The sequence below is a fragment of the Oreochromis niloticus genome, linkage group LG7, assembly GCF_001858045.2.
Source record: "Oreochromis niloticus isolate F11D_XX linkage group LG7, O_niloticus_UMD_NMBU, whole genome shotgun sequence".
NCBI classification, from domain to species: Eukaryota; Metazoa; Chordata; class Actinopteri; order Cichliformes; family Cichlidae; genus Oreochromis; species Oreochromis niloticus.
The window spans coordinates 8,438,170-8,451,953 of record NC_031972.2 but is presented as its reverse complement, the minus strand read 5'-3'; the positions used below and the strand labels follow the sequence as shown (position 1 = coordinate 8,451,953).

The 13,784-nt window shown below is 39.4% G+C and overlaps 1 protein-coding gene across 3 annotated transcripts in view; it reads left to right on the top strand.

Moving 5' to 3' along the window:
- Positions 1 to 13,784, top strand: part of LOC100697396 (LIM/homeobox protein LMX-1.2) — a 32,270-nt gene that overhangs the window by 1,837 nt on the left and 16,649 nt on the right. For all 3 annotated transcript variants that reach the window (XM_025909237.1, XM_005449444.3, XM_025909238.1), the window contains exons 3-4: positions 12,948 to 13,180; positions 13,356 to 13,531. In XM_025909237.1, coding sequence (XP_025765022.1) covers positions 12,948 to 13,180; positions 13,356 to 13,531 — 409 coding nt within the window. The remainder of the gene's footprint in view (positions 1 to 12,947; positions 13,181 to 13,355; positions 13,532 to 13,784) is intronic.

Sequence of the window (13,784 nt, the reverse complement as noted above, 5' to 3'; positions counted from 1 at the left end):
TTGCATATGAACCTTGACTCCTAAAAAATTTCGTATTTATTTGTTTTTGGAAGGAGTTTCTTCTTGATTCATAAAATAACAAATATTAAAATTTAACAATTCCATAATTAATTGTAATGCTTCCAGTAATTTTATTTTAAGTGGAGCTACTGGCATCCCAGAAATCTCTTTAATACAGTTCTAAGTGCCCACTGTGGTGCATTGATGTAAAAGTTGTTTTAAGGAGTTAGAAATTAAAGTGGAGTTATTACGTTTTTTGGAAGATAGAAAATAGAAGAAGAAATTGATGCATATTATCATAGGGGTCTGTAATCTCTGCTATCAAAAGATTCATTATTTAGAAACTTTCATCTTAAAACATCTGTATGGAGCTGCCTTAAAGGAAGATAACACAGTTTAATTAGGTGCCTCTACATGTGCCTCTACTCTTAATTGTCTGGAAATGCCACTTACCCTGCCTACAAAGGGATTTGTGTCTCCTACAGGGATCAAACTGGGGCTCTTCGGATTGTGAGGTAAATGTGTAAACCTGAGGTCTTAGTAAACCTATGGAGTCACTACTCTGTGGTCTGTGTAAATCAATCATATTGTAAGTAGCTTATTGAGACAGTTTGCTGCAGATGTCATAGCCCATCTTTGATGTTATGTATGAAATATGGATTCATGGATTCAGAGTAAAGAGTTCAACTTCACTGGCAATAACTGAAGCAACTGAAGCCAGAACAAATGCACTAGACCTAAAAAAATATGCAGCTGGAATATTTATTAATATTGATAATAAGCTACAGTTTTTATGGCATGAGACTTTACATCTGGGTATATGAAAATTGCTTGTGGCGTCCTCCAAGGGTCAGTATTGGGCCCCAGTCTTAATGACACGTTCAAAAAATTTTTTAAAGGATCAAACTTAATATTATTAGCTGATAATACTATTATTTTTTCTGGGAATAGTTATGAGGAACTTATTAATAATGTAAATAATGAATTAAGACAGTTAAAAATTGGATGGATAGTAATACATTATCGCTAAATCTTAGTAAAACAAAAGCAATGATATTTGGTAACTATAAGGTGAATGATGGGAGACACATACAGGTAGAAAATGAAAAAAAAGTAATAGTAAAGGAGACTAAATTCTGATACTTGACAATAAAATCAGTTGGAAACCTCATATCAGACATGCTCAAAATAAATGATCAATCAATCAATCAGTCAATCAATCAATCAATCAATCAATCAATCAATCAATCAATCAATCAATCAGTATTTTATACTTGAACACCTTACTGTGAGTGTCTTTTTGCACCAGCTGTCTAAAGCAAAAGGCAGTCTAAGTGTCTCTTTTAAGATGACATAAAGATCGAACTGCTCTCCAGTTGTGAATTTGCTCTGTTTCTTTTATCTGCAGATGGACAGTTCTTACCAAACAATTTTCTTTTTTCAATTAACGAATTAGTGTATTTATTTGTTGTTGTTTGAAACTTCTCACTACAGGTTAAGCAAACCAAACAAAGAAAATTTTAAATAAACTGTTACTTTTTCTTTTGGAATCCAGACCTGGGGCCACTCAAAACTAGCCTTTGATGTATTTATAACTAACATTGCTATTAAGGTTCAACAAAATTAAGAGGATAAGGCATCAGGTGACAGGCTATGAAACAAATTTTAATTGATAAAATATTTTTTCTTTGTTTTATCTTTTATTACTTTAAATACAGCATATAGGCTACACATTTTCACAGTTGGAGATTATAAATAATTAGTTATGCAACCATTGTTCATTTTCATAGTGAAAATAATGTATTTTTGTTAAAGCCACTGAAAATGGGTAAAAGAGCTGAATGTTGTTGGAAAGCTGTTGGTGGCATGTATCACAAAACTATTTTCTGAGATTTTTTTTTACTGAACATACAAGAGCCAGAAATAACACTGACTAGAAGTATTTTAATAGAGCATTATAATAAACCCAAGTGGGGACTGTCCCTTGAGAGGATTGTTGACCCACTATTGATCATGTGCCTCATCACATGAGCATAGGTGTGAAAAGGGGTGTGGGGCATTATCAGCAGAGGTTTGAAGTGAAACCACTGCCTTGCCTCACCCTATCATATGCCCTTGACGCAAGATGTGAGAGGACATTAGGGTGGCTGGGAAAAGATCTCAAAATTGCATTGTAGTGGCAGACAGTTGTTATCGTAAGCCACCCCCTCTGTTCAAAAATGGGCATTCACAGTGGCCATAAATGGCTTATTTTACTCCTCTTTCAAACCATCTGTCTTTTCTGTCCAAAATCTGAACATTGGCATCCTTGAAAAATTGAGTTTTATTGTTTAGATGCACATGGACAGCTGAGTCATGTCCTGTCGAGGTGACTGTATTTATAGAGTGGCTCATTGGCTTTTGCAAAGTAGAGGTCTGACCACTACTGGCTGCACTTCAAAGCAGACACTATGTTGTTTAGCTTGTGTTTGGGAGTTTTGTCCTTGGGATGAACCAATTTTTGTCTGAGGCTGTCACTGGGTCGGAAGTGCACAGGGATGTCATGCTTTAAGAAAATTCTCCTGAGTTTAACTGCTAAACAAGGGATGGCAATGTTGTTCTGTTTGTGTCTGACCTTATTTTCTATTCATCTTTATTGATCTGATGAAAGCCCAATTGAGATAATCACATGTTTTAAGAGCTTTCATTAAATGTGTGTTCCTTTCCCCCCCCCTTCTGGCTAAGAGGGAACATTTTCTGCCTGTGTTGTGGGGTCCTGATTACTCCAAGTTTGTGTTCCAGGGGGTGGTGGAGTCAAAGAGGAGGTGCTGGTCTGTGTGGGGGGGCTTCCAGTAAACTTCAATGTTTTCCTCAATGCACAGTCGCAAAATGGCAAACTATTATCCTTTATATCTTCCCTGGTGAACTATACTGTATGCTTCTCTCCACAGAGTTAATGCGAACAGTCAAGGCTTCTTCTTCTTGGATTTTGTTTTTGACCCAGGTGTCATCTATGTATCTGTACCATTGGCTAAGTGCTGTCTCTTTAAAAGAGCCAAGATGTTTATTTTCCGCTTCCTCCATGTAAAGGTTGGCTACATGCATGTTTTTGTCTGTAGAAACCCTCATTGTATTTAAAATATGTTGTAAGGTAGAGGTCTGACAGTGTGCAAATCTGAGTAAAACTGGTCCTGTTTTCGAAGGTTGTTCTCTGTCTTGCTCTAGTCGTTTTCTTACAGTCTCGACTGCCTCAGTTGTAGGTATGCAAGTAAAGTGAGACCACATCCAAGGACATTATATTTTTTATCTGGATCCAGTGTAAGTTTCTAGACCTTGTTGGTGAAGTCGGTAGAGTTTTGATGTGATGGAGTGTGTTCCCCACAAGGGGAGCTAGGATGGTGGCAAAGTGCCTGGAAATGTATGTGGCTAAGAATGGGTCTGAGTGGGACTCCTTCTTTGTGGCTCTAGAAATCCATATATACAGGGTATAGTGTTTCCTGGGTACAGTCAATGGCTTTGTCCTTTTCCTTTTTTGAAGGCAGCTGATGTCTTTCTCTTTGTATTTGCTTGTGGGGTCTCATCTTAAGGGTTCATAGGTAGTGTTGTTACTGGGAAGTGTTGTAATTTTTGTGTGAATTTAGAAAAACAGTGCACCTCCCCTTGTTAGCTGGTAATATGGTTATGTTTTGTTCTTTGCTCAGGGAAGTGACAGCCATCATTTCTTGTGTTGTGAGGTTAGACTGAGGGATTTTTGTACTGGAAAGGGTAGCTGAAACCTCATCCTGATTTGATCTAGTTCAGGTTGTGTTAATTTAATTTATATAGACTCAGAATGATAAGTTTTTGTTTGCAATGTATGGAATTTCCAAAGTTGTCTTTCTATTCCATTAATGTGCCGGGCCAATTAAGCTTTGTCCACAAATGTAGAAACTGCTTTTAAAATAGGTGAAGCTAGGAGTGTTTTTAGGTTCCTGCAGAGTCTGGTTGATCTTATTTTGGAGTGCATCTATAGTGAAATGGATGAGATTTATTCTTAGATATCTTTAGAAGTTGATTTTGTGCTCTCCATAAAATCAACTCTGTTCTATGTCCGCATCTTAGGGTAAAGCGGAGGTGGTTTCTATAATCTGCAAATGTGTTTGATTCCCTTTCATACTCCCGCACCAATTGAAGGGTGTTCCTCTCAAAGTGCAAGGCAATATGTCTGTGTAACTTCTCAGTCGTCCAGGTCATGATAATCTATGAAGCTTGGAAAGAAAAGTGACTGGACTTCTTTAAGTTTCTTGAAGATGTTTCACCTCTCATCCGAGAAACTTCTTCAGTTCTAAAACCAAATGGTGGCGATTCCCACTATTTGTTGTGTTGCTGGAGGGGGTATCCTGCAGCTGGGTGGTCTTGCCTGTTGTATTGAGGCGTCTTCCAGACAGGAGCAGCACACTGCTAGCAGGCTGACTTACTGTCACATCATCTCTCTATGGGATTTTCTTTGGGCCTGTCTGCTCCTCTTAAAGCACCATTGTCCACTCTGAAGGTCACCATATCATCTGAAGGTCTTCTACAAGATGTGACTACAGCACTGTTAACAATCTCTACTGCGATCATCACTGAAACCAAGCACCTGATCTACAAGTTGGCATCAGTGATCACTGAGATGCTTGACTATAAGACAAGCAAACACAAGGTAAATGGACTGATAGCGCTTTTCTACTCTCTACTCTCCCGGAGTACTCCAAGCGCTGTATACAACATGCCTCATTCACCCATTCATACAAGCACTTCCTTCTATACTCAAGTGCAATCTAAGCAACATTCACACACACTCATTCATGCTCCGACGGAGCTAACTTGGGGTTAGTATCTTTCCCAAGGATATTTGGCATACAGACTGGAGGAAGCTAAGGATCAAACCACCAACCTTCCAGTCAGTAGCTGATCTGCTCTACCACCTGAGCCACAGCCATCATGTCATGTAAGGCAGTTTTAGAGAAAATCATGATGTAATTCAAGCAGGCAAAAACAAGGTCATTGACAAGTGCCTGGAAGACATCAAGAATGTTAGTCAGTGAGTCTGTTATGTATTTTTCCATATCTTCTCTTTCCGGTTTGGATAAACTGTATAAATTGCAAGTGGGCAAAGGTCCACTAGGATAAAGGTTGATAGCAAATTGATAGTTGATTCTGTGAGGAGGAAGAGAAAGAGAGACAGGGCTTTTTTAAAATGCTTCATTTAAACAAGGTACACGGGAACTGAAGCTAGATCCAGCAGATCAGGTTTCAAACAGAATTGATGACAGTGAGTGCTCCAACCAGAAATAAAAAAATTTTCTCCATTTAGTGCTGGGATTATTCTCTCTTAGCCATGAATGACCGAGGACGAGAGGAGTGAGTGGTGCAACAAATAGATAGAGGCATATTTGTTCTGTGTGGTTGCCTGAGACAGTAGGAGTTGCCAGCTGGGTTTTGTGAGTTATGTTGAGTAGTCTTTTTCCATTGAGAGCAGTGACTTGGAAACACTTATAGGGCGGGGATTCAAGCGAGGATATGATTTTAGTTCATCATTTAAAGTGCATAGGAAAGCTCCTTGAGGGGCCTTTTACTCCCATCCCATGTCTTCTGCCAGAATCCAAAGATCAACAGACAAACCTGACCTCAGGGAAAAAAGCAGAGGCATTGAGGTTTGAACCCTTGTGAAAAACACTGCAGAACTTTGCAAGAAACTCCTCACAAGAGAGATGAGTTAGTTTTTAATACAGCTTGTGCCCATTTAACAGCCCAATATGTCATCGCTGTCACATTAGAAAGAGACAAAAGACACGTATACAACACAAAAAGCAGTGTTTCAGGTAAAGTGTGTTTTAAATATGTACTGATTTGTGTCATGGAATTACCTCTTCTTTCTGCTACAGCAACACAAGTATGTTTTATTAATGACAAGCCACGGTGTTAAAGCAGAAAAACCTTTGTGTGAGTGCAGTGTAACATCAAGATGACCGGACATTTAGATGGGGCTTGTTGGAACTTGTTGAGCCAGACTGGGGATTGCGGTTGCTGCTGGTGTTGGTTCTGGATTTGCTTTTCCTTACCCTGCAGTGGGGTGTAAGAAATCTCTCCTTCCGCGTACAGTTGTCTACCTCCTGGTCTTAAGCATCCCGATACCCGCCCCGCTTCCCTCTGACAACTGTTACAGCAATGGTGCTGTATGTGTGTGGTTTTCTCTCGCTCCCCTTTTTCTGTTGGATTTGTCCTCCCTCTGACAGCAGGTGTTTCTCCTCATAATCGTGGGCACAGCGTATAAAGGGGGAAAGGAGGAGAGCAAACAAAGCTGTTGGGCCTTTCAAAGCAGTGTGCACACCGTGTGTGGATGTGAGAGGAGGATATCGTGTTACTTCCGTTCGAGAGGGTGTCTAAATAGTGTGTTATATCACGGAGTGGGTGGTAGACGTTACAGTTTCCTTTCAGATTTTACTTCCCTTTCTCCTCTTCCTTTAGTTTTCCTGGGGGGATGTGACTTCAGGTTGGAGATTGGTTTAAGTTCTAGTTACTTTTATGTTAATGAAACAAATAATAAATAATAAAGTAATTACAGCGCATGACACATGAGCTATAATGACTTTATTATTTAGGGCTTGAGCTATAATGACTTTATTATTTAGGGCTTGGGGGCAGTTGTGTTATCCAGAGGTTGGTGGGTGAGGTTGTTGAGGTAGTTCCAGTCGCCTCTTTGTTGCTATCTGGCTCTCAATTTTACCTGCACCTTAGACATTGAGGGTTTTCAGGGAGAGGCCAGCAATAATATTCTCATGTCGCATCTGTCCCTTCAATTTTTATTACCACTCTAGTTTTCACACAGTCATACTCATTTACATCTCATACACTCACATACAACACATGCACAAAACAGTTGACCTTGAACACTGTCAAGTAGGGAAGGGATGAGGCGGGTCTTCCTACACCACTGCTTTTTACACCCTGTCTAGGGTGGGGTCCTCTACCAGAGTCAGTTTAGGGTTCTGTTCCATTTCTTTTTCTATTCCTCTTCCTTCCATCTTTCACCAACCTGGCCCTAACCCACTGTCAGCTCTGGCATAATACTGACTCAGATAATAATGTGAATAATAAAATAAAATAAAAACAAGTAAAAAGACTAATAGGAAGAGCCCATAGAAAGTCTACAGCGCTTCTCTTGTTTCGCACAAGAAGGCATTCAGACTACGATTCTGCTTGCTAAAACTGCTGGACAGGACAGGTTTAAAGAAAAAAGATGACTGGACATTCAAACCTGCTTTCATTCTAGGTTGTACTGTCTTCAAATGGAAATTTGTGTGTGTGTGTGTGTGTGTGTGTGTGTGTGTGTGTGTATACATATATACATATAGATAGATAGATAGATAGATAGATGGAATTATAAACATAGAAAACTACCATTAGATTTTTCAACAGTGCAATCACGCAAAGTCCTCTTCAGTTCTTTTTGGCCTTTCAGTGCTAGAGTCAACTCTTTGGTGAAGCTTTAACCCATTGGACCTGTGCCCTATGCTTCCAGCAGCTTAATAAGCATAAAGAGGTACAGGATTAAAGAGGATAAGAGGAGAGGAAAAAGAATGAAGCAGTAAAAACAAGCTGTGTGTGTTCCTTCACTATTGTCTTGTTTGTTCTCCCTCTTCATGGAGCTGGGTGACCTAAAAGAGGAGGTTGGGTGGATGAGTGGGTGGTGGCTTTGGGTGGCAGCTTGATGGACTTTTAATTAGCCTGAGTAATCAAAAGATGTCTATGAAGGAGGCAGGGAAAATAAAATCAGTATTCAGAGAATGGATTTGCTGTTTGTTCAGCGAAAGCTCAAAAATTCATAGTAAAGCCTCAGAGATGCTCTAGAAACTCACTTCAACATGTTTTTAGGATGGTAATGATCTCAGCTATCAGTGGAGCTGTCGGTGAAAAAAGGGAGTAGGAGTAGTGGATTTCTGTATAATATTAAACAAAAGTAAATGTGTGATTCTCACAATATGGATCTTAAACATTAAAAATAATTTTTATATTCCATATATGACACAGACTCAAAGTGTTTTGAAATAAAAAAACGAACCCTTTGCTTTTACCTACATCTAGATCTAACTAAAAGCTTGCAAAGAGAAAGACGTTTTCACTCTGCCTTTCAAAGAAGACACATTGCACTGTATTACACAGCATGGGACTTATTTTTCGAGTGCCTAAAAATACTTACTGATTCCTGATGATACTTGGCAAGGCAAAACAGTATATAATGTAATTTTTTAAATGTAATGAGTATCTTTGGGGTATTTCAGAGGAAAGAATAAATAATATTTCCCTGTCATTCTAAACTATTAGGGGTGTAGACTAATCTAACCAACTCTTCTTACACTGTATTTTCCACACATTATTTTCCAGGCTTTTATTTTACTTTAGTACACTTTGTTTATAGCATATATGAAATCCCACAACAACTGAAAAACAAAAGGTTGTGAAAATTACACATTTAGGTGTAAACAAGGATTTAAACTGTTGCAGTCTATGCAAGCTTGAAAAGTTTTTTTTTTAAAAGTTGCAGAGAAGCTGTGGTCTCTCACCCCAACCAGTCGCAGCAGATGGCCGCCTCTAACTGAGCCTGGTTCTGCCAGAGGTTTCTTCCTGTTAAAAGGGAGTTTTTCATTCCCACTGTCACAAAGTGCTTGCTCAAAGGGGGCCATATGATTGTTGGTTTTTTTCTCTGTATGTATTATTATAGGGTCTACCTTATAATATAAAGCACTTTGAGGCGACTGTTGTTGTGATTTGGCGCTATATAAAAATAATTGAATTGAACTGAATTTTAATTTCCTTTTACTTATGCAAATTGATCTGTTAACCGAATGGCAAACATTCTTAGTGAGTTGTATAACTGCTCACACTATTGATAACTCAGTGAATCAAGGTGTTGTGTTCTTTTTTTGCTGAGAGAAGTTCAGGAGACAATCTATCAGTTATCAGGCAGTTAAAGATTTGGCTTGCACAGCTGTGGACTCCTCAATGTCAGGCAGTCTGCACATGGAGAAGTGAAGTACGGTTCATAATTCAAAGTATATATTAGACACATGACAACCGGAAATAATTTTGATTGGCTATTGATGGGGAGATGCCATGGTTTAGACTTAGCGCTCCTTGATTTGTTCTCCTCGGGGTCCTTCCACATCACATGGCAACAGTCATTAACTTCCAGCAAGGATCTTGTCCTGTATGAAAAACCCCTCCTTACCTTACAGTTGTTACCAGGGATGTTTTATTTTCATGCATGAAAATGAGCACCCTGTTATCATACACTCAAGGGCATGCAGCCCTTAGTGTCTGATAGTGTGTTCTGTAAGCGTGCAGCAATTTACCTTCAACATTCAGCTCTTTCTATCCCTCTTAGTTATCCCTTCACACCATGGGGTTAATGCTTATATCCATTTAATGAGGAGTGTATCAAATTCCGCAGTCCGTGGTCTGCGGTGTCATTGCAGGGGAGATGGATGCAACTGCATGGCATCTGCAATCACGCCTCGCCGGCATAAAAAGCCGTTGATGTTGATATGTGTCGGACTGTGAGCAGCCGAGCTGCAGCCGGCTGTGGGTGTACAGCAACCAGGAGAATAAAAGTGTTAAATAAAGAAATGCTGAAAACCATGAACTCTTCATTGGGTCTGTCGTGGTTCTGTTACACAACTCTATTATGAGCATACATTACAATTAATGTAAAAAGAAACTATCAAAAAAGGTATTTCTAACAAATTGCAGTTGAAGCAATAGTCATATTTGACAGAATCTCATGTTAATTACTAGCAGCATAGTCATATCACTAAAAATAAAAAAAATGCAACTTAAAATTCATCTGCCACCAGTTCACAACAGCCATCTCAAGCTGTTTTATTTTGTAAGGTAAACAGTGATTGTGGTGTAATTTTATTTGTTAATTTTACTTGGCAATGTCTTATACACTATACTTATACTCTGTCCATCTTTTTTTAAAGGGCCTTTATGGCAAATATTCTTCTCACTTTCTGAATTGACAGATGGTAAGACAAAGGTTGAAAGAGAAGATCAATGAGATACGGGGAATGGGAGAAAAAACTATTGAACAGAGAAGGATAGTGTCATTAGAAAGGAACAGTGCAGCTGTCCAAAGACTCTTGTGTACCTGCCTAATGCTACCTCTTTCCTCCTCTCCCACTCTTTAACTCTTTTCCAAGATTCAGTTCTTGCATGCCCCCTCACCCCCCACCCACCCACCCACACACACACACACACACACACACACACACGTAACACACACATATACACAGACACGGGTGAATGAGGCAAGTTGTATAAGAACCAGTCCATTTACCATGATAAATTACAAAAACGTATCTACACAGAAGCTCATGTGCTGTTACCACAAAGATACCAATGGTAACTACAGGGTGGGCCATTTATATGGATACAGCGTAATAAAATGGGAATGGTTGGTGATATTAAAGTCCTGTTTGTGGCACATTAGTATATGTGAGGGGGAAAACTCCTCAAGATGGATGGTGACCATGGTGGCCATTTAGAAGTCGGCCATCTTGGATACAACTTTTGTTTTTTCAATAGGAAGAGGGCCATGTGACACATCAAACTTATTGGTAATGTCACAAGAAAAACAATGGTGTGCTTGGTTTCAACAAAACTTTATTCTTTCATGAGTTATTTGCAAGTTTCTGACCACTTATAAAATGTGTTCAATGTGCTGCCAATTGTGTTGTATTGTCAATACAACCCTCTTCTCCCACTCTTCACACACTGATAGCAACACTACAGGAGAAATGCCAGCACAGGCATCCAGTATCCGTAGTTTCAGGTGCTGCACATCTCGTATCTTCACACCATAGACAATTGCCTTCAGATGACCCCAAAGAAAAAAAGTCCAAGGGGGTCAGATCAGGAGACCTTGGGGGCCATTCAACTGGCCCACGATGATCAATCCACTTTCCAGGAAACTGTTCATCTAGGAATGCTCAGACCTGGCACCCATAATGTGGTGGTGCACCATCTTGCTGGAAAAACTCAGGGAACGTTCCAGCTTCAGTGCATAAAGAGGGAAACGCATCATCGTGTAGCAATTTCAAATATCCAGTGGCCTTGAGGTTTCCATTGATGAAGAATGGACCCACTATCGTTGTACCCCATATACCACACCAAACCATCACTTTTGTTGTTCCAACAGTCTTGGAGGGATCCATCTAATGTGGGTTAGTGTCAGACCAATAGCGGTGGTTTTGTTTGTTAACTTCACCATTCACATAAAAGTTTGCCTCATCACTGAACAAAATCTTCTGCATGAACTAAGGGTCCTGTTCCAATTTTTGTTTTGCCCATTCTGCAAATTCTGTGCGCCGATCTGGGTCATCCTCGTTGAGATGCTGCAGTAGCTGGAGTTTGTAAGGGTGCCATTTGTGAGTAGCTAATATCTGCCGAAGGGATGTTCAACTAATGCCACTCTCCAGTGACATGCAGCGAGTGCTACGCTGTGGGCTCTTGCTGAATGAAGCTAGGACAGCCACTGATGTTTCTTCATTAGTGACAGTTTTCTTGCGTCCACATTTTGGCAAATCCAACACTGAACCAGTTTCACGAAACTTAGCAAGCAGTTTGCTAACTGTAGCATGGGAGATGGGTGGTCTCGTAGGGTGTCTTGCATTGAAATCTGCCGGTTACTGCGTTCAACAGATATCAACACAATTTCGATCCGCTCCTCACGTGTTAACCTCTTCGACATGTCAATGGCTGTGAACAAAGAGAAACTTGTAAATAACTCATGAAAGAATAAAGTTACGTTGAAACCAAGCACACCATTGTTCTTCTTGTGACATTACCAATAAGTTTGATGTGTCACATGGCCCTCTTCCTATTGAAAAAACAAAAGTTGTATCCAAGATGGCCGACTTCTAAATGGCCACCATGGTCACCACCCATCTTGAGGAGTTTGCCCCCTCACATATACTAATGTGCCACAAACAGGACTTTAATATCACCAACCATTCCCATTTTATTACGCTGTATCCATATAAATGGCCCACCCTGTAGAATAGACTAGCCCTTTATTGTCATTGTACAAAGACTGTCTCTCAGAGCAGTGATACCAGATCCAGCAGCAACTTGTATAGCACACTAGTCTCCTCTGGTCTAATCAGTTTTTCATTAGACCAGAGGCTCATAGAGAAACAACCAAAAGAAAAAAAAAAAAACTACTGGCCTCTAAGATTGGCAAGCTCCAGTTATTGTTAACAGGACATGAACACACCCATGAAATTTAGACATGGTTGTGATTCAGTGGAATCAAAGGTAAGCGACGCTTCCTGTGACAAAAGTCAGCCGTGGCCAAAAGTAACACCAAAACTAGATTCAGTATTTTTAACCTAGGTGTTACTTTGGTACCTTAATTAAAGTAACAATTTACCGAAAATTATCTGTCAAACTTAGTGTTTTGTGGTTTAAAAGCCCCAGAGATGCGGTAAATTGATAAATAACTTTACACTTCAGTGGTAATGGGATGGTGAGAAAACTGTAGAAAAAGACATTGTAAAGAAGCCTCTTCTGTTTAAATACTGTTGAAAACTGTTGTTTGAATACGCCAGTTTGTAAACCTATTCAAATGAAAATAATCGGTGAAATTAGCAGGTTTTTCAGTGTGACAAATAATTTTTCGCCTGAATTTTAATTTGAGGAGCTAAATGTTTGGAATTATGGTCAGAAGGCAAAACAACTTTTATTAGATTCATCTTGGTAGCTTTTGTGTTATGTGACTGATAAGTGGATTAACAGCAGCAATCTCATTACTCCTCCTCTGTACTCTGTTGGAGGACAAACATAACTGCTAGAATGATTCAATTGCAAGGGAAAATTATGTCAAACACAATTTTCCCTAAAAATGCTGCATCAATAACACTTTTCTTGTTTCCACTTGTGCTCAGGTTGTTTGCTGTGGAATGCAGCAACTGTCTTGGAAAGATAGCGCCCACAGAGTTTGTTATGCGAGCTCTGGACAGTGTTTACCATCTCAGCTGCTTCTGCTGCTGTGTCTGCCAGCACCAACTGTGTAAAGGAGATGAATTTGTACTGAAAGAAGGTCAGCTGCTGTGCAAGACTGACTATGAGAGAGAGAGGACCCTGTTCAATACACTCAGTCCAGACATCACAGACTCAGGTATTATTTTATAACAGATTATTAAAGAAAAGAACTGAATCAAAAAGAACCTATCTAATCGATGACTTTATCTACAAACGGAAAATTCCCATGCAATGCAAAAAACTGAACTCAAGTCAAAATGCAGCAACAATTAAACAAAGGGATTAATGAAATTATTTGTGTCTGGTTACAGACAAGAGTGAAGATGAGGATTCGGATGTGAAATCAGAAAAAATCCTATTAGTCAGGAAATGCAGCGATGACAGCAAAGAACCTCTAAGGCCCAAACGCCCACGTACCATCCTGACCACCCCGCAGCAGAGAGCCTTTAAGGCCTCTTTTGAGGTTTCTTCCAAACCCTGCAGAAAGGTGAGTAGAGGTATAGAGTATATTATAATTGTATACTGGTATATTTTAGTGAAAAAGCACATATCAAGTACTACAATTACATTGCATTTCAATTCTTACATTACATTTGAATTCAGTATCATTTCATTTATATAGCATCAATGCTTAACAGCAGTCACCTCAAGTCTATTTCTTAGTCATAGTAGAAAAACTGTATTATGTTCTTAATAAAAGTAGTAGTTTACATATGAAGGAAAAGGCCCCAAGACAACCA